The sequence below is a fragment of the Oncorhynchus keta genome, chromosome 15 (genome assembly GCF_023373465.1).
Source record: "Oncorhynchus keta strain PuntledgeMale-10-30-2019 chromosome 15, Oket_V2, whole genome shotgun sequence".
Classification (NCBI taxonomy): domain Eukaryota; kingdom Metazoa; phylum Chordata; class Actinopteri; order Salmoniformes; family Salmonidae; genus Oncorhynchus; species Oncorhynchus keta.
Genome location: NC_068435.1, coordinates 9,942,397 through 9,961,822, shown reverse-complemented (window position 1 = coordinate 9,961,822; position 19,426 = coordinate 9,942,397). Strand labels below are relative to the sequence as shown.

At 40.8% G+C, this 19,426-nt stretch overlaps 1 protein-coding gene across 1 annotated transcript in view; it reads right to left on the bottom strand.

The window, feature by feature from the left end:
- Positions 1–5,058: 5,058 nt before the first annotated feature.
- LOC118394406 (pinopsin-like) overlaps positions 5,059–19,426 on the bottom strand; it is a 66,586-nt gene continuing 52,218 nt past the window's right edge. The window contains exon 4 of the mRNA XM_035787583.2: positions 5,059–6,983. Within this exon, the coding sequence (XP_035643476.2) occupies positions 6,630–6,983 (354 nt within the window). The 3' untranslated portion in view covers positions 5,059–6,629. The remainder of the gene's footprint in view (positions 6,984–19,426) is intronic.

Here is a 19,426-nt window from a genome sequence, read left to right as displayed (position 1 = left end):
TGTCCAAATTATAGCCCCACACCGCAAACTCCAAATGTCTACTTCACTCCAGGCAGATAGCATCAGTTTGGGTCCTGATTCCATCAACCCCCAGGTATATTAAAAGGAGTACAATCTAGAGAGGCCCTGGCCACAGTGCCCCAAGGAGGATAAGTCCCTCTTCTCAAGAGTCTGGCTGGCATACTCTTGTGCCTCCCTTTGTTAATATGACATGTTTTAATACATTTTTATTGAACCTTTATTTTATCAGGGAGTCTTACTAGATTCTATTAGATCTACTGGGAGCTAGATTCTATTAGATCTACTGGGAGCTAGATTCTATCAGATCTACTGGGGGCTAGATCCTATTAGATCTACTGGCTAGATTCTATCAGATCTACTGGCTAGATTCTATCAGATCTACTGGGAGCTAGATTCTATCAGATCTACTGGGAGCTAGATTCTATCAGATCTACTGGCTAGATTCTATCAGATCTACTGGGAGCTAGATTCTATCAAATTTACTGGGGGCTAGATTCTATCATTCTATCTAATTCATTTATTTGTATTTTTTTGTAGGGAGTCATGCTGAGACTCATGCTGAGAAAATTCACAGAAAAAAACAAATACAAATGCAAGCCGAAAGAAAACACGAACATACCAATAAATACACAGCCATTCTGAGTGATTGTCTTCAACCTATGGAGAATCATTTCTATCCTGTTGGGAGTGATCTCTTCCAGGATGACAATGGCCCCATCCACAGGGTATAAGTGGTCAATGAATGGTTTAATGAGCATGAAAACGATGTAAAACACATGCCGTCTCAGTCATCATATATAATTAACCCAATTGAACACATTCTGCAGCGACACCATTCCACCATCAACAAAACACCAAGAATGGTGTTGCATCCCTCCAATAGAGTTCCAGACAGTTGTAGAATCTATGCCAGGGTGCATTGAAGCTGTTCTGGTGGCTTGTGGTGGCCAAACGCCCTATTAAGACACTTTGTTTCCTTTATTTTGGCAGTTTGCCAGAAAGGATTGTGGTTTAAACTTGTGGTTTAAGCTCGTGGTTTAAGCTCGTGGTTTAAGCTCGTGGTTTAAGCTTGTGGTTTAAGCTCGTGGTTTAAACTAGTGGTTTAAGCTCGTGTTTAAGCATGTGGTTTAAGCTCGTGGTTTAAGCTCGTGTTTAAGCATGTGGTTTAAACTCGTGGTTTAAGCTCGTGTTTAAGCATGTGGTTTAAGCTCGTGGTTTAAACTCGTGGTTTAAGCTCGTGGTTTAAACTCGTGGTTTAAGCTCGTGTTTAAGCATGTGGTTTAAGCTCGTGGTTTAAACTTGTGGTTTAAGCTCGTGGTTTAAACTTGTGGTTTATGCTTGTGTTTAAGCATGTGGTTTAAGCTTTGAAGGCCATATACAGTATAGGGTACATTATATTGTCTGTTACGGATTCCCTACTGGCAACTGTTATCAGCACCTCACAACCCTGAGCTTTCGATCCACTCCCCGTCACCCACAACCGGAACCTGAGAGTTTAGGGGGAACCATAAACCTGCCTCTCAAACTCTCTCTAGCCTGCGTGACCTGTGCCCTGATAGGTTGCTAGGGTTACTAGGGGGTCGGACATCTGCCCTTACTCTTGACTCCACAGCTCATGTTTGTGAGGTGTTGATGTCTCCCTCAAGCAGTTGCCGAGAGCAACATCTCGATCTCTGGCCATCAACAACGAAACTCATTTACATTAAGTGTACAAAATATTAAGGACACCTGCTCTTTCCATGATATAGAAATACCAGGTGAATCCAGGTGAAAGCGTTGATCCCTTATTGATGTCACTTGTTAAATCCACTTCAATCAGTGTAGATGAAGGGCAGGAGATAGGTTAAAGAAGGACTTTTAAGCCTTGAGACAATTGAGACATGGATTGCGTATGTGTGCCATTCAGAGGGTGAATGGGCACGACAAAAGATTGAAGTGCCTTTGAACAGAGTATGGAAATAGGTGCCAGGCACATCGGTTTGAATGTGTCATGAACTGCAATGCTGCTGTTTTTTTCCACACTCGACAGTTTCCCATGTGTATCAAGAACAGTCCACCACCCAAAGGACATCCAGCCAACTTCACACAACTGTGGGAAGCATAGGAGTCAACATGGACCAGCATCCCTGTGGAATGCTTTCGACACCTTGTGGAGTTCATGCCCTGACGAATTGAGACTGTTCTGAGGACTAAAGGGGATGCAACTCAATATCAGGAAGGTGTAAATCTCTGGACTGGCGAGATTATGTGCGGGCCCAAATGGAGTTGTGTGACATTAGTATATTGTTCTTCGTAGTTAGTTACTACTGTTGTCCCTCTGAGTTTACTGTGGGATGTAATACGCTGCAGGTGGCATATACAATCTATACATTCCCTATTCTCTAAGATTTTGTATCTGTGCATTTGTGCCTGGGTGTATTCATTGGGTATGTATGTATTCATTACCTCTGTTACAATACCACTACCATTCCCACTTTTCATCCCCATGTTCATCTTCCTCAGTGTGTTTAAATAAACTTTACTGGGTGTGTTAACTCTTGAGCTGCCTGTTGAGTGGGTCCAAGGTCAGAAACTACGTAGAGCCGGGCTGTTAAGTGGATCCAAGGTCAGAAACTACGTAGAGCCGGGCTGTTAAGTGGGTCCAAGGTCAGAAACTACGTAGAGCCGGGCTGTTGAGTGGATCTAAGGTCAGAAACTACGTAGAGCCGGGCTGTTGAGTGGATCTAAGGTCAGAAACTACGTAGAGCCGGGCTGTTGAGTGGATCTAAGGTCAGAAACTACGTAGAGCCGGGCTGTTGAGTGGATCTAAGGTCAGAAACTACGTAGAGCCGGGCTGTTAAGTGGATCCAAGGTCAGAAACTACGTAGGTTACTACCTGTAACCTAGCCCTTACCTAAAGCTTTCAAATGGCCTTCTTGACCAGGTAGTCATACGTGGAAGGGAGGAAAAGTGAAAAAAAGGTGTCTGAATGACTATTACTACCGTAACAGTGTAATTTAAAAGTTGGCACTACTCAGCGACCTTGTGGTTAGAGTGTCTGCCCTGAGATTGGAAGGTTGGGGGTTTAATCCTTGGTCAAGTCATACCGAAGACTCTAAAGGACCTGATGCCTCTCTACTTGGCACTAAGGAGATAGATTGGGGGGTGTAAGGCCTTGTGATAGACTAGATCTGTCCAGGGGGGTGTACTTTTCATCAAGATACCTCACACTACAGAGATAGGCTTCTGCCCTATGGGTCGTTCCAGCTCAGATAATGCTACCTTATTATCATTGGTCTGCATATTGTGTAACACCTCTATATAACTTTATTTTACAGTTATCAGATACTTGTTTGTACTTTCATTGGGCCCAGTGTGTACAGCAGCTCTGTACAGAATACATCAACAACAGAAGACATTTTTTAAAAATAAAAATAAACTTTATTAAACCGCAACCGTCAAAACAGTATGAAATTCTTCTCACTTTGTTGTCACATTATTTAAGTACTGTAACTGGTCTGTCCATTTATTTATTTATAAGACAAACATACAGTCATACAGTCCATAGTCAACTGTCTCTGTGGTCAGTTAGTTAAGGACACATCTATGTACAGTGTTGAATGCATTCTTTTCCCCCCCAGTGAGATAACATTCCACTACAAATGGTTACACATATTCACCCTGGTCAATTCAAGCATTTAATAACTCCTACATAACCATTCTATTGTTAATATTTTTTTTAAATGGTGTAACATCAACTTCTCTGATTTTAAGCAAACAAACACATTTCAAACAATATGCAAATGTGGGACACCTGTCAGCTCATTGTAAATAAGTTAACTGACTTGTCTAGTTAAATAAAGGCTACATTTAAAAAATATATATATTTCAGATTTGAACAACAATGTGCTCCAGTTAAAATGAAAATAATTCAGAAAGTGTGCTTTGTTCATACTGCACTCACTATACATGAAGTGGGCCATTGGGCTTCCTTACTGCTGCGCCAATCCACATTTTAATTTCCACCAGAAGCACTGGGCATAACCTCAAAAGTTGGGGTGCAACATCTACAGTAAATGATGTAAGGCTCAAGGCCAGTAATAGTAAAACTCATATGATCACATGCTCTTAACGACTCCTCTACTTCCTCTTTGTGCCGTCATAACAAGCCGTGCACTTTGTCATTCTTCAGACCCAATTGGGTATGATGTAAACGTGATTATTTTCATAGTTTGTACTTAAACTGATATTCAAATTAGACCAATTAGTCAAAGTAAACAAACTAGCTAGCAGTACAAGTAGCTAGCAGTAATTCATATATTATCACTGTATAATTTCCAGGTAATTACTGTCAGACCTTTTAAATGATAACTTCAAAGTATTTTGTTTTTATATAGATGAGGCCTGCGTTGTTTGAAGCATTTTACAATACGACAGAAGTGTACTACAATCATTTCACGTCATTATAGGCTTAACCAGGAAGTCCCTCGTTTTGACCAAATGTGGGTAACACAAACTGGCAAAAAGAAATGTAACCAGGGATGTAGTGGTAGTGATAAAAAAGAAATGTAACCAGGGATGTAGTGGTAGTGATAAAAAAGAAATGTAACCAGGGATGTAGTGGTAGTGATAAAAAAGAAATGTAACCAGGGATGTAGTGGTAGTGATAAAAAAGAAATGTAACCAGGGATGTAGTGGTAGTGATAAAAAAGAAATGTAACCAGGGATGTAGTGGTAGTGATAAAAAAGAAATGTAACCAGGGATGTAGTGGTAGTGATAAAAAGAAATGTAACCAGGGATGTAGTGGTAGTGATAAAAAGAAATGTAACCAGGGATGTAGTGGTAGTGATAAAAAAGAAAAAAGGGAAATGTAACCAGGGATGTAGTGGTAGTGATAGTGATAAAAGAAAAAAGGGAAATGTAACCAGGGATGTAGTGGTAGTGATAAAAAGAAATGTAACCAGGGATGTAGTGGTAGTGATAAAAGAAATGTAACCAGGGATGTAGTGGTAGTGATAAAAAAGAAATGTAACCAGGGGATGTAGTGGTAGTGATAAAAAGAAATGTAACCAGGGATGTAGTGGTAGTGATAAAAAAGAAATGTAACCAGGGATGTAGTGGTAGTGATAAAAAGAAATGTAACCAGGGATGTAGTGGTAGTGATAAAAAGGAAATGTAACCAGGGATGTAGTGGTAGTGATAAAAAGAAATGTAACCAGGGATGTAGTGGTAGTGATAAAAAAGAAATGTAACCAGGGATGTAGTGGTAGTGATAAAAAAGAAATGTAACCAGGGATGTAGTGGTAGTGATAAAAAGAAATGTAACCAGGGATGTAGTGGTAGTGATAAAAAGAAATGTAACCAGGGATGTAGTGGTAGTGATAAAAAAGAAATGTAACCAGGGATGTAGTGGTAGTGATAAAAAAGAAATGTAACCAGGGATGTAGTGGTAGTGATAAAAAAGAAATGTAACCAGGGATGTAGTGGTAGTGATAAAAAAGAAATGTAACCAGGGATGTAGTGGTAGTGATAAAAAGGGTAATTGCTGATTACCAATCAAGATGATGGGTGGCGAGTAACGCCCATGTTAACGTTAGCAATTCTAATTCAGTGGGTTGATATCTAACCATGTACACTACAGTAAGACACATTCTGTCTCGACACCTAGCTAATCGTAGGCCTAAATCATAAAATCTGCAATCATATTTCACATGAAAAGAAACAAACTATTGTATCATAATGCTGTCAAGTTGTTTAAAGGCCCAGTGCAATTTTAAAAAACTTGATTTTCACACTATGAAGTTGGAATAATACTGTGAAATTGATGATCATGCCAAGTTTGGTGTAAGACAACCAAAGAACCTTTTTGGAACCCTTTTTTCTAACCCTGGACCTCCAGCCTCCACATTTTATCACCTGGTGATACGTTTTAAGTCGTTTTATGTACTTTTTTGCATATTTACATAAAATGAAGAAATATACATATCAGACATGCTACCTATGTTTATGACAAATGATATACAACAAGTAACGTGTGACTAGATACAGTTGAATACGTTTTAAGTGTCGAGTGATGAAACCAATTTAAAATATTTGATAGAAAATGTAATACAGCAATTGATCAATGCTCAGAATTCATTAACAGTTCAATTTCCTCGTTACCTTTTGTGGGTTTTTTTTCGTTTTTTTTTCTGAGCACTTTGTCATCTTCACACCTTTGAAACATGTCTCCTGAAAATACTTGAAATACAATACTTGAGTTCCCTCAATCTGTGACTCCAATCTCCGCTCAGTACAAAAATACACTCTTCATCTCTCTCTGTTTTTTTGCACTATAAAGGTACACTGACAGGGGGTGAAATCACATCGACATGTCATGGAACTAATATATTTTACAAAACATTACAAATTGCACAAAATAAATTGGGGTTCTTCGCACCATTCTCTCCCCACTCTCGGTCCATAGGCGTATTTGAGCTAGTAAACGGCGACAGAATGTATAAGCTTGTGCAGACCCAGACAGATTGATGTCCTCCCTCAAGATGCACTAGCAGCTCCTGCGGCTCCCCTTCCAAAGAGTCCGGAGGCATTCAGATTTTATAGCCTGCTGTCCATCATACTGACAGCACTAAATCCACTTTGATGACTCCTCTGGATTCTCCTCCCCTCCCTGTAATTGGTTCCTAGGGGTTGTAACCCCTGTTCGCCCCAGAACGCCGTTGTAGTGGGCCACTAGTGACACAATGGTGGGCCTGACCATGTCAGAGTAAGCAGGGGCGGCTGAGTCCAGGGTTGCATTCCCCAGCTGGGGGACGTCGCTGGTGGGCTGCCCAAGGGAGGTAACCATGAAAGTTAAGTTGTGTTGGTTGGTTTTGCGGGCACTGCCTCGGGTGGCTTTGGGCAGTGCCTTGGAGGAGTTCCTGAGGCTGGAACCCCGCTGAGGCTCTTGGCACCTCAGCAGCGCTCGGAAACACCTGTGGAACTGGCATACCAGTGCACACACACACACGCGCCCACGTCCAAACACACACCCAACATGCAGACGGACAAACAGAAGGATGCAGAGACAGTAGATAATCTGTTGGCTGTGTATTATCAGATTGAACCACTAAGGAATGGTCAGGCTAGAAAACACATCCAGTCATGGCCTTTCTTAAAATGGGGAAAACAAATGATGTATGTACTATCATTAGCCTTTATTCATTGCAAACAGCAGTGTTAAGGTTTAAGGACCATTTACTAATGTACCTACTTCAAGTTATTACCTACCCCAACTCCACGAAGACTACTTAGAGATACAAGTGTACCTGCTTGAGGTTAATATATACCATTTAGCATACAGTCATGCGTGCATACATTTTACGTATGGGTGGTCCCGGCAATCGAACCCACTACTCTGTGGTTACAAGCGCCATGCCCTACCAACTGAGCTACAAAATCACATCTCTGCGGGCACAATCACATAAACTCTCCAACTTCCTGCTGACAAACAAGGGGTCCATACAAGTTGAGCCTTTCTCACCAGGGAAATTAATTCGCTCCGTGACACATGACTCCCGCTCTCTTTCTCTTGAGAAGTGCAATGGTCGATAATTACGAGCAATTCAGAGCCGTCTGATTGGAGACCTTCGTTTCCTTTTCATGTGGAACAAAGCTGAGAGACACTAATTATTTGTGCATTTCCCAAATGGAATTAAATGCTGAATTAATTACATTCTCAATCAAGAATGGAACAATTTCAGCTTTTTCAATTGGATAAGTGTTTGCTAATGTGAGGTACTGGTGACCTTAAATGGAAAAAGCCTGCTGAGGTAAGAGGACAACAGAGACTTATTTTCTCACCCGTACCCTAACCACTACATCATAGTCCCGTCCCAGAGAGATGAGCAATGATTGCAATAATGGACTAGATGGAGTCAGGTCTATAATTATTGGCACCCTTGATAAAGATTAGCAAAAAATATTGTATACATTAAATAATACTGAACTATATTGTATTCTCAAAAAAAACCACCCTGTTTGCAGCACCCTCCCCTTGCGAGGGTAACAACACTGAGCCTTATTCTAAAATGTTTTATGACATCGGAAAACATGTTGGGAGGGATTTTAGAACATTCATCCATACAGAATCTTTCCAGATCCTTGATATCCTTCGTCTGTGCTTATGGACTGCCCTCTTTCATTCAAACCACAGGTTTTCAATAGGGTTCAAGTCCGGAGACTGAGATGGCCATTGCAAAATGTTTATTTTGTACTAAATTAACCATTTCTTTGTGGATTTGAATGTGTGCTTGGGGTTATTTTCTTGCTGGAATATCCACCTCCGGCCAAGTTTCAGCTTCCTGGCAGAGACAACCAAGTTTTTGGCTAAAATGTCCTGGTACTGGGTAAAGTTCATGATGCTGTTGACCTTAATAAGGGCCCCAAGGACCCGTGGAAGCAATATAGACCCATAACATCAAAGATCCACCATCATATTTTACCGTAGGTGTAAGGTACTTTTCTGCATATGCTTCTGCCTATCAACAGAAATAGATTGGATTCTGCATGAACACGCCATCTATATTTAAAACCCACAGTGATCAGGAAACTACAGATGATCTATCTCACGTTTCACTCCAAAGTTAAAAAAAACTCACAGCTCAGATATTTAATTTATTGAAAGCAGACAGATTGAATTATTAAAACACTCCAGAACCCGTTTTAAAAGCATAACAATTAGGCCATTGGTTTGTTTTTATTCCAGGCATACACACATTCAGATGGAGACAGAGACCTTAGTAGAAACATCCTATGGCCCAGGCTGAACTTTCACAACCCTCCCGTCCTGTACCGCCATCTTAAGGGCACTGACGTCACCTCCCTTGAGAAAACGTAGTGTACTTAGTATACTCAGCATATTTCATGTATACTTATAGTCTACTACATTTCCTCAAGAGAAGTCAAAAAGTAGAGAGCCCTACGGCACTGTTGCCTCTTCAGACGGAAATCACTAAAACAGAGACACACACCCCTCCCCCCGCACGCACACACGCACACACACACACACACACACACACACACACACACACACACACACACACACACACACACACACACACACACACACACAGAAGTGATAATCCAGACAAAACCAAGATACAGTAACAAAGATCCACAGTACGTTGGCAAAAGTAGACAATCCCCATCTCATGATATCATATCGGAGAGGCTAGAGACTGGCATGAGGTGGATAGAACCTCTATGATCTTGTTGTTGAGCATCCCCTGGTTTTTGTCAGCTGTCAAAACACAAACCCTACTGGGGAGAGGATAGGATAGATGAGTGAGAGGTGGAAAGCAGAACATGAGACAGCAAAAGGCAATAATACTGTATGGGTGATATAGGGGGAAACATCAAATAGTGGGTCTAAGACCCGGATGGAAAGAACTGTGATACATAGGTGGAATGAGAGAAGTTGTGGGAAAGTTTGTAATGAACTTTGACTGTTCTGGTCTGGTTCAGTGCACTGAAGCAAGATCTAAATGTTTCATTGGCACTGGTTGAAAAACACCTGAGGGGTATGTCACGAAGAGGGGTGGAGGAGTTGGTTAGCTCCAAGGCTGGCTCTGCAAACACAGCAGTTTATATAAGGCCGGGAGTCCATCCGAACCTTCTAGTTGACAAAGGAGATTCAAGGTAAATAGAAGGTAAACGCTGCAGATGTTGGCTCAATTCAAAACTATCTTTATTAAAGCGGCAATCAGTAATTGAAACAATAACAAAGAGTACTCCCACTTATTTTATTTAACCGTGTAAGTCAGTTAAGAACAAATACTTATTTTTACAATGACGGACTACTGTGGAACAGTGGGTTAACTGCCTTGTTCAGGGGCAGAAGGACAGAAATGTACCTTGTCAGCTCAGGGATTCAATCCAGCAACCGTTCAGTTACAGGCCCAACGCTCTAACCACTAGGCTACCTGCTGCCCCAAAATGACTGACCGTCCATGATGTCAAAGTCATATTTGTAATGTTTTGAGGCTATACGGCATTTCTTTATACTTACATTGTTTACAAACAGTGGAGTAAAACAGCTTATATTTTGTGTTCAGATGGCATACGACAATTGAACTAAGCTCATGGAGGCATTTATGAGTTACATCTATGGGTACATATACAGTACCAGTCAAAGGTTTGGCCGCACATACTCATTCTTTATTTAGACTATTTTCTACATCCTGGAAAAATATTGAAGACAAAACTATGAAATAACACAATCATGTAGTAACCAAAAAAAAAGTGTTAAACAAATCAAAATATATATTTATATTTGATATTCTTCAAAATTGTCACACATTGCCTTGATGACAGCGTTGCACACTAATTTTAAAGGAAATACACAGAGTATACAAAACATTAAGAACACCTGCTCTTTCCATGACATAGACTGACCAGGTGAAACCAGGTGAAAGCTATGATCCCTTATTGATGTCACTTGTTAAATCGACATAAATCCGTGTAGATGAAGGGGAGGAGACGGGTTAAAGAAGGATTTTTAAGCCTTGAGACAATTGAGACATGGATTGTGTCTGTGTGCCATTCAGAGGGTGAAGGGGAAAGACAACATATTTAAGTTCCTTTGAACAGGGTATGGTAGAAGGTTCCAGGCACACTGATTTATATCAAGAACTGCAACGCTGCTGGGCTTTTCACACTCAACAGTTTCTCGTGTGTATCGAGAACGGTCCACCACCCAAAGGACATCCAGCCAACTTCACACAACTGTGGGAAGCATTGGAGTCAACATGGGCCAGCATCCCTGTGGAACGCTTTGTAGAGTCCGTGCCCAGACAAATTTAGGCTTTTCTTTAAGGCAAAAACTGTGTTCCTAATGTTTGGTATAGCCAGTGTATATAGACAATTTTATTCACAAAAACTGTTGTGAGCCAACTGTTGAAAGGACTTGAGGAAGAAAGGGAATGGTAAATGGGTGGGTGTACCTAGTCAGTTGTACATCTAGAAATGCCTTCAGCTGAAATGTGTCCTAAACCCCTCAAGAGTTGTAATGTGAATGACCTCGCTGACAGGAACTGATCATAAAAGCAGGGAGATGTACACAGCCGGACAACAGTTTTTCTCCGTCATTACTACAGATATGTGATTGAGGTGGAAATGTTACATGTTTGATTTGCCAGTAGAAATGTCAGATGTATAACCTTTAAAACGCTTCAAGCGCTTCATTCTATTAACCGCCGACTATTTTCACTTTGTTTGGCAGCACCTTTACTGGGCCTTTATAAAGGTAGCAACTCTAAACAAAATGCTACAGTTCAGCAACATCATTTGGATATTTGTTTCCTTACCTCATGAGCAATAAGGAAATGTGAATTATAGTTTGGATTATAATTCATGGACATTCTGGTTGGGGTTTGATAAACGTTTAGTCGGGACAATTGATGTCTGACATTATTTAAAGTGGAAATTACAGACTTTAGAAGCCTTTTTAAACCTCAAATACACTACAAGTTTGCATTATCTGCTGTGCAGGACATTTCCTGCAAAGAAACAGGGTGATCAAATGAAGACCCTGCATCTGTACGCTCGTTTTTGTAGCCATTTTAACAATCCTCCATCTGCAATATCCCATGGCCACCTTCACTGTACTAAGAGGGAGAGAAGAAGCTAATTGTACTCACCATATACACAGTGCCATACTGTTGTCTTCGATGGTCTTCAGTGAGACATTCACATACCGCTACTTGTATCTGTACAGCATTTTTAGTCTTCAACTCGCCTCAACTCACAGTTTCCATTGTTACGGGCTGGGAGGAATTGAAGACTGAAAATGACATACAGGACATTCCGGTCTCCGATGAGCGGGCTCAAAACATCCTTTAAGGTCAGCCATTGGTGGGATGTATTTGAGGTCAGCCATTGGTGGGATGATTTGAAATAGGCACGATGAGACATTGGAGCATTCATACTGTCATTATGTAGCATTATATCATTCATATAATTGTGAGCAATAAACCTACATTTAAGACATAGAGGGCTTTCAACTGTGCACACCAGGGTTTTACTGTTGAGTAAAAGTTGCACTTGATACACACAATGCTGGACTCATACGAAAAAGTTAATGGAGCTGTATGTACAGTGCCTTGCGAAAGTATTCGGCCCCCTTGAACTTTGCGACCTTTTGCCACATTTCAGGCTTCAAACATAAAGATATAAAACTGTATTTTTTTGTGAAGAATCAACAACAAGTGGGACACAATCATGAAGTGGAACGACATTTCTTGGATATTTCAAACTTTTTTAACAAATCAAAAACGGAAAAATTGGGCGTGCAAAATTATTCAGCCCCCTTAAGTTAATGCTTTGTAGCGCCACCTTTTGCTGCGATTACAGCTGTAAGTCGCTTGGGGTATGTCTCTATCAGTTTTGCACATCGAGAGACTGAAATGTTTTCCCATTCCTCCTTGCAAAACAGCTCGAGCTCAGTGAGGTTGGATGGAGAGCATTTGTGAACAGCGGTTTTCAGTTCTTTCCACAGATTCTCGATTGGATTCAGGTCTGGACTTTGACTTCTAACACCTGGATATGTTTATTTTTGAACCATTCCATTGTAGATTTTGCTTTATGTTTTGGATCATTGTCTTGTTGGAAGACAAATCTCCGTCCCAGTCTCAGGTCTTTTGCAGACTCCATCAGGTTTTCTTCCAGAATGGTCCTGTATTTGGCTCCATCCATCTTCCCATCAATTTTAACCATCTTCCCTGGGCCTGCTGAAGAAAAGCAGGCCCAAACCATGATGCTGCCACCACCATGTTTGACAGTGGGGATGGTGTGTTCAGGGTGATGCGCTGTGTTGCTTTTATGCCAAACATAACGTTTTGCATTGTTGCCAAAAAGTTCAATTTTCGTTTCATCTGACCAGAGCACCTTCTTCCACATGTTTGATGTGTCTGCCAGGTGGCTTGTGGCAAACTTTAAACAACACTTTTTATGGATATCTTTAAGAAATGGCTTTCTTCTTGCCACTCTTCCATAAAGTCCAGATTTGTGCAATATACGACTGATTGTTGTCCTATGGACAGAGTCTCCCACCTCAGCTGTAGATCTCTGCAGTTCATCCAGAGTGATCATGGGCCTCTTGGCTGCATCTCTGATCAGTCTTCTCCTTGTATGAGCTGAAAGTTTAGAGGGACGGCCAGGTCTTGGTAGATTTGCAGTGGTCTGATACTCCTTCAATTTCAATATTATCGCTTGCAGTGCTCCTTGGGATGTTTAAAGCTTGGGACATCTTTTTGTATCCAAATACGGCTTTAAACTTCTTCACAACAGTATCTCGGACCTGCCTGGTGTGTTCCTTGTTCTTCATGATGCTCTCTGCGCTTTTAACGGACCTCTGAGACTATCAAAGTGCAGGTGCATTTATACGGAGACTTGATTACACACAGGTGGATTGTATTTATCATCATTAGTCATTTAGGTCAACATTGGATCATTCAGAGATCCTCACTGAACTTCTGGAGAGAGTTTGCTGCACTGAAAGTAAAGGGGCTGAATAATTTTGCAAGCCCAATTTTTCAGTTTTTGATTTGTTAAAAAAGTTTGAAATATCCAATAAATGTCGTTCCACTTCATGATTGTGTCCCACTTGTTGTTGATTCTTCACAAAAAAATACAGTTTTATATCGTTATGTTTGAAGCCTGAAATGTGGCAAAAGGTCACAAAGTTCAAGGGGGCCGAATACTTTCGCAAGGCACTGTACAAAACTACCTCAATTACCTTATACCCCGGCACATCGTTCGGTACTGGTGATCCCTGTGTATACAGTAGCCATGTTATTACCTGGTACTCCCTGTATTTACAGTAGCCATGTGATTACCTGGTACTCCCTGTATTTACAGTAGCCATGTGATTACCTGGTACTCCCTGTATTTACAGTAGCCATGTTATTATCTGGTACTCCCTGTATTTACAGTAGCCATGTTATTACCTGGTACTCCCTGTATTTACAGTAGCCATGTTATTACCTGGTACTCCCTGTATTTACAGTAGCCATGTTATTACCTGGTACTCCCTGTATTTACAGTAGCCATGGTATTACCTGGTGCTCCCTGTATTTACAGTAGCCATGTTATTACCTGGTACTCCCTGTATTTACAGTAACCATGTTATTACCTGGTACTCCCTGTATTTACAGTAGCCATGTTATTACCTGGTACTCCCTGTATTTACAGTAGCCATGTGATTACCTGGTACTCCCTGTATTTACAGTAGCCATGGTATTACCTGGTGCTCCCTGTATTTACAGTAACCATGTGATTACCTGGTACTCCCTGTATTTACAGTAGCCATGTTATTACCTGGTACTCCCTGTATTTACAGTAGCCATGGTATTACCTGGTACTCCCTGTATTTACAGTAGCCATGTTATTATCTGGTACTCCCTGTATTTACAGTAGCCATGGTATTACCTGGTACTCCCTGTATTTACAGTAGCCATGTTATTACCTGGTACTCCCTGTATTTACAGTAGCCATGTTATTACCTGGTACTCCCTGTATTTACAGTAGCCATGGTATTACCTGGTGCTCCCTGTATTTACAGTATCCATGTTATTACTTGGTACTCCCTGTATTTACAGTAGCCATGTGATTACCTGGTACTCCCTGTATTTACAGTATCCATGTTATTACTTGGTACTCCCTGTATTTACAGTAGCCATGTGATTACCTGGTACTCCCTGTATTTACAGTAGCCATGTTATTACCTGGTACTCCCTGTATTTACAGTAGCCATGGTATTACCTGGTGCTCCCTGTATTTACAGTATCCATGTTATTACCTGGTACTCCCTGTATTTACAGTAGCCATGTTATTACCTGGTACTCCCTGTATTTACAGTAGCCATGTTATTACCTGGTACTCCCTGTATTTACAGTAACCATGTTATTACCTGGTACTCCCTGTATTTACAGTAGCCATGTTATTACCTGGTACTCCCTGTATTTACAGTAGCCATGTTATTACCTGGTACTCCCTGTATTTACAGTAACCATGTTATTACCTGGTACTCCCTGTATTTACAGTAGCCATGTTATTACCTGGTACTCCCTGTATTTACAGTAGCCATGTTATTACCTGGTACTCCCTGTATTTACAGTAGCCATGTTATTACCTGGTACTCCCTGTATTTACAGTAACCATGTTATTTTTACTCATTGTTATTCATTATTCACTGTGTATTTATTCCTCGTATTGCTCAAACATAAAACCTCCTCACAGAATAACTCAACAAAAATACACTGCTTTATTTGTCCGCGAGTGGAATACATTTGATAACAAAACAGTGTGGGGGGGATATAGTATATCAGAATTCGTACTGATCAATTATTTGGGTGTTTGTGGATATTTGATTAATCACCTCTTTGATAGGCATGCAACTCCAGCAGTTTAGCTATACTGAAGCAACTGTCTGTATGACAGTTCACTTCCTTGCCCTGACCACTGTTCAAAACCCCTTTATTTGACTCACTGGTCCAAAGAGCATAATAACTCAAAAATAACACACACAATACAAGGGTTGGAACCGGTTCAGGGAAAAGAACCAAAAACCAGAGAATAACCACATTTTTCATGGAACAGAACCATAACTGAGAATGATAGTGATCTACACTGTTTCCAGGAAGCATTAATCTAAAAGCATGGGAATCAGTTAATGACGATCTTTTATGTTCTGGGATTTTTTTTCTTCAGATCCACAAAAAAACAAAAAACATAACAAAGCCTCTACACAAATCCCTCAGTGTCACTCAGAAACGAATTCCAGTGTCTACCTGCCATTACCAGTGTGTGTGTAGGCTACTTGCCTCCCCCCGAAGCAAGCGTAGACTACTGTAGTTAATGACGTTACACACGTGATTGAGAAATTAGGGAGAGAGATTTTTTTTTCACTTGAGAACAATGGATTCACTTTATCAATGCTAGTTAAGGAGACTATAGTTATCACGTTTCACATTGGATTTATTAACTACAAAAAAGGTATGTGTTTTTATTTTCATTCTGGTGCCTCTCTGCACACACAAGCTTGTTAGATAGCCAGCTCATTAAGATAGCCAGCTCGTAAGCTAGCCAGCTCATTAGATAGCCAGCTCGTAAGCTAGCCAGCTCGGTAGATAGCCAGCTCATTAGATAGCCAGCTTGTTAGCTAGCTCTGGTCTAGCTCTTGAAAACTCAAAGTGGTAATTTTAAAAATATATATATATATTTCACCTTTATTTAACTAGGTAGGCTAGCTGAGAACAGGTTCTCATTTACACATGTGACCTGGCCAAGATAAAGCAAAGCAGTGTGACACAAACAACAACACAGAGTTACACATGGAATAAACAAACACACAGTCAATAACACAATAGAAAAATTATATATACAGTGTGAGCAAATGGTGTGAGGAGGTAAGGCAATAAATAGGACATATTAGAGAAGTAATTAAAATTTAGCAAATTAACACTGGAGTGATGGATGAGCAGATGATGATGTGCAAGTAGAAATACTGGAAATAGAGGTGTGCAAAAGAGAAAGAAAAGTAAATAAAACAATATGGGGATGAGGTATTTGGATGGGCTATTTACAGATGGGCTATGTAATGTAATGGAACTGAGAGTCATGATCAGGGGCTAGCTCTGGTCCAACGATAGGTATCTCTGATCCAACGATAGTTAAACCAACTCTCTGAAGTTCAAAGACATTGAAAGTTCCTCCATAGAAGCCACTCCTCCGTAGGTATAATACTGTGGACCTAATTCAGATATTGCACGTCATAACAACAAGATGCCTAGCGTTTCATGCCCAGCGCTCTCCTTACCCGCAAAATGTTAGTCCTACTCCACACCTTACACTACACTTGTCTGTCTAATGCATGTACATAGCTTGCACGCTCGATAGCAATCTGCTCTATCCATTGGTGAAGTCATTTAATTTTAATCTAAATGTTTCCAAAATATATATTTGATTTTACACAGCTGTCTTTTTAAACCTGTCTGGAAAAAAACGATACTATATCTTTGTTGAAAGAAATCATCTGAGCTGCATGCGATTAAACACGCGCTCCTTTCGTTGCCTTCATTTGGACACCAAACCCAAAGAAATGTAAACACATGTTTTCAAATCTCTAGAGACAGAAGGAGCGGTAGAGATACTCTTCATTATCGGCTATGAAAAGCCAACTGACATTTACTCCTGAGGTGCTGACTTGCTGCACCCTCAACAACTACTGGGATTATTATTATTTGACCATGCTGGTCATTTATGAACATTTGAACATCTTGTCCATGGTCTGTTATAATCTCCACCCGGCACAGCCAGAAGAGGACTGGCCACCCCTCATAGCCTGGTTCCTCTCTAGGTTTCTTCCTAGGTTTTGGCCTTTCTAGAGAGTTTGTCCTAGCCACCGTGCTTCTACACCTGCATTGCTTGCTGTTTGGGGTTTTAGGCTGGGTTTCTGTACAGCATTTTGAGATATCAGCTGATGAGAGAAGGGTTATATAAACACATTTGATTTGATACTGAAGGTGTACTGAAGGTCAACTGAATGTGCACTGAAAGTGTACTGAAGGTCTACTGAAGGTCGACTGAAGATGTACTGAAGGTGTACTGAAGATGTACTGAAGATGTACTGAAGGTGTACTGAAGGTCAACTGAATGTGTACTGAAAGTGTACTGAAGGTCTACTGAAGGTCGACTGAAGATGTACTGAAGGTGTACTGAAGATGTACTGAAGGTGTACTGAAGGTCAACTGAATGTGTACTGAAAGTGTACTGAAGGTCTACTGGAGGTCAACTGAAGATGTACTGAAGATGTACTGAAGGTGTACTGAAGGTCAACTGATAACCCTATTTTTATCACTTTGTATTCATGTGGATGATTACGAGCGTGACTCTCTCAACTAGTTATGAAGATATAGGTAACCCAATGTTGTAATGTTACGTTATGACAGTCATGTGCTATCTAACCTCCAAACGAGCTTCAATGCCATACAACACTCCTTCAATTTGGCCTCCAACTGCTCTTAAACGCTAGTAAAACCAAATGCATGCTTTTCAACCGATCGCTGCCTGCACCCGCATGCCCGACTAGCATCACCACCCTGGATGGTTCCGACCTTGAATATGTGGACATCTATAAGTACCTAGGTGTCTGGCTCGACTGTAAACTCTCCTTCCAGACTCATATCAAACATCTCCAATCGAAAATCAAATCAAGAATCGGCTTTCTATTCCGCAACAAAGCCTCCTTCACTCACGCCGCCAAGCTTACCCTAGTAAAACTGACTATCCTACCGATCCTCGACTTCGGCGATGTCATCTACAAAATGGCTTCCAACACTCTACTCAGCAAACTGGATGCAGTCTATCACAGTGCCATCCGTTTTGTCACTAAAGCACCTTATACCACCCACCACTGCGACTTGTATGCTCTAGTCGGCTGGCCCTCGCTACATATTCGTCGCCAGACCCACTGGCTCCAGGTCATCTACAAGGCCATGCTAGGTAAATCTCTGCCTTATCTCAGTTCACTGGTCACGATGGCAACACCCATCCGTAGCACGCGCTCCAGCAGGTGTATCTCACTGATCATCCCTAAAGCCAACACCTCATTTGGCCACCTTTCGTTCCAGTACTCTGCTGCCTGTGACTGGAACGAATTGCAAAAATCGCTGAAGTTGGAGACTTTTATCTCCCTCACCAACTTCAAACATCAGCTATCTGAGCAACTAACCGATCGCTGCTGCTGTACATAGTCTATTGGTAAATAGCCCACCCATTTTCACCTACCTCATTCCCATACTGTTTTTATACTGTTTTTATTTATTTACTTTTCTGCTCTTTTGCACACCAATATCTCTACCTGTACATAACCATCTGATCATTTATCACTCCAGTGCTAATCTGCAAAATTGTAATTATTCGCCTACCTCATGCCTTTTGCACACATTGTATATAGACTCCCCTTTTTTCTACTGTGTTATTGACTTGTTAATTGTTTACTCCATGTGTAACTCTGTGTTGTCTGTTCACATTGCTATGCTTTATCTTGGCCAGGTCGCAGTTGCAAATGAGAACTTGTTCTCAACTAGCCTACCTGGTTAAATAAAGGTAAAATAAAATAAAAATAAAAAATGTAGGTGAACCCATGGTGTAATGTTATGTTATGAAGATGTACGTGACCCCATGGTGTAATGTTATGTTATGACAGTCATGTAGGTGACCCCATGGTGTAATGTTATGTTATGTTATGAAGCTGTAACCTTTCCCCTAATTCGCAGGTTTTCCAGAAATTCCCAGAATCCTACAACCTTGATTTCTGAAAAACCTGAGGATTTTGTAAGTATGACCATTCCGTTCTAACAGTGATGAGCATGATTATCTATCTCA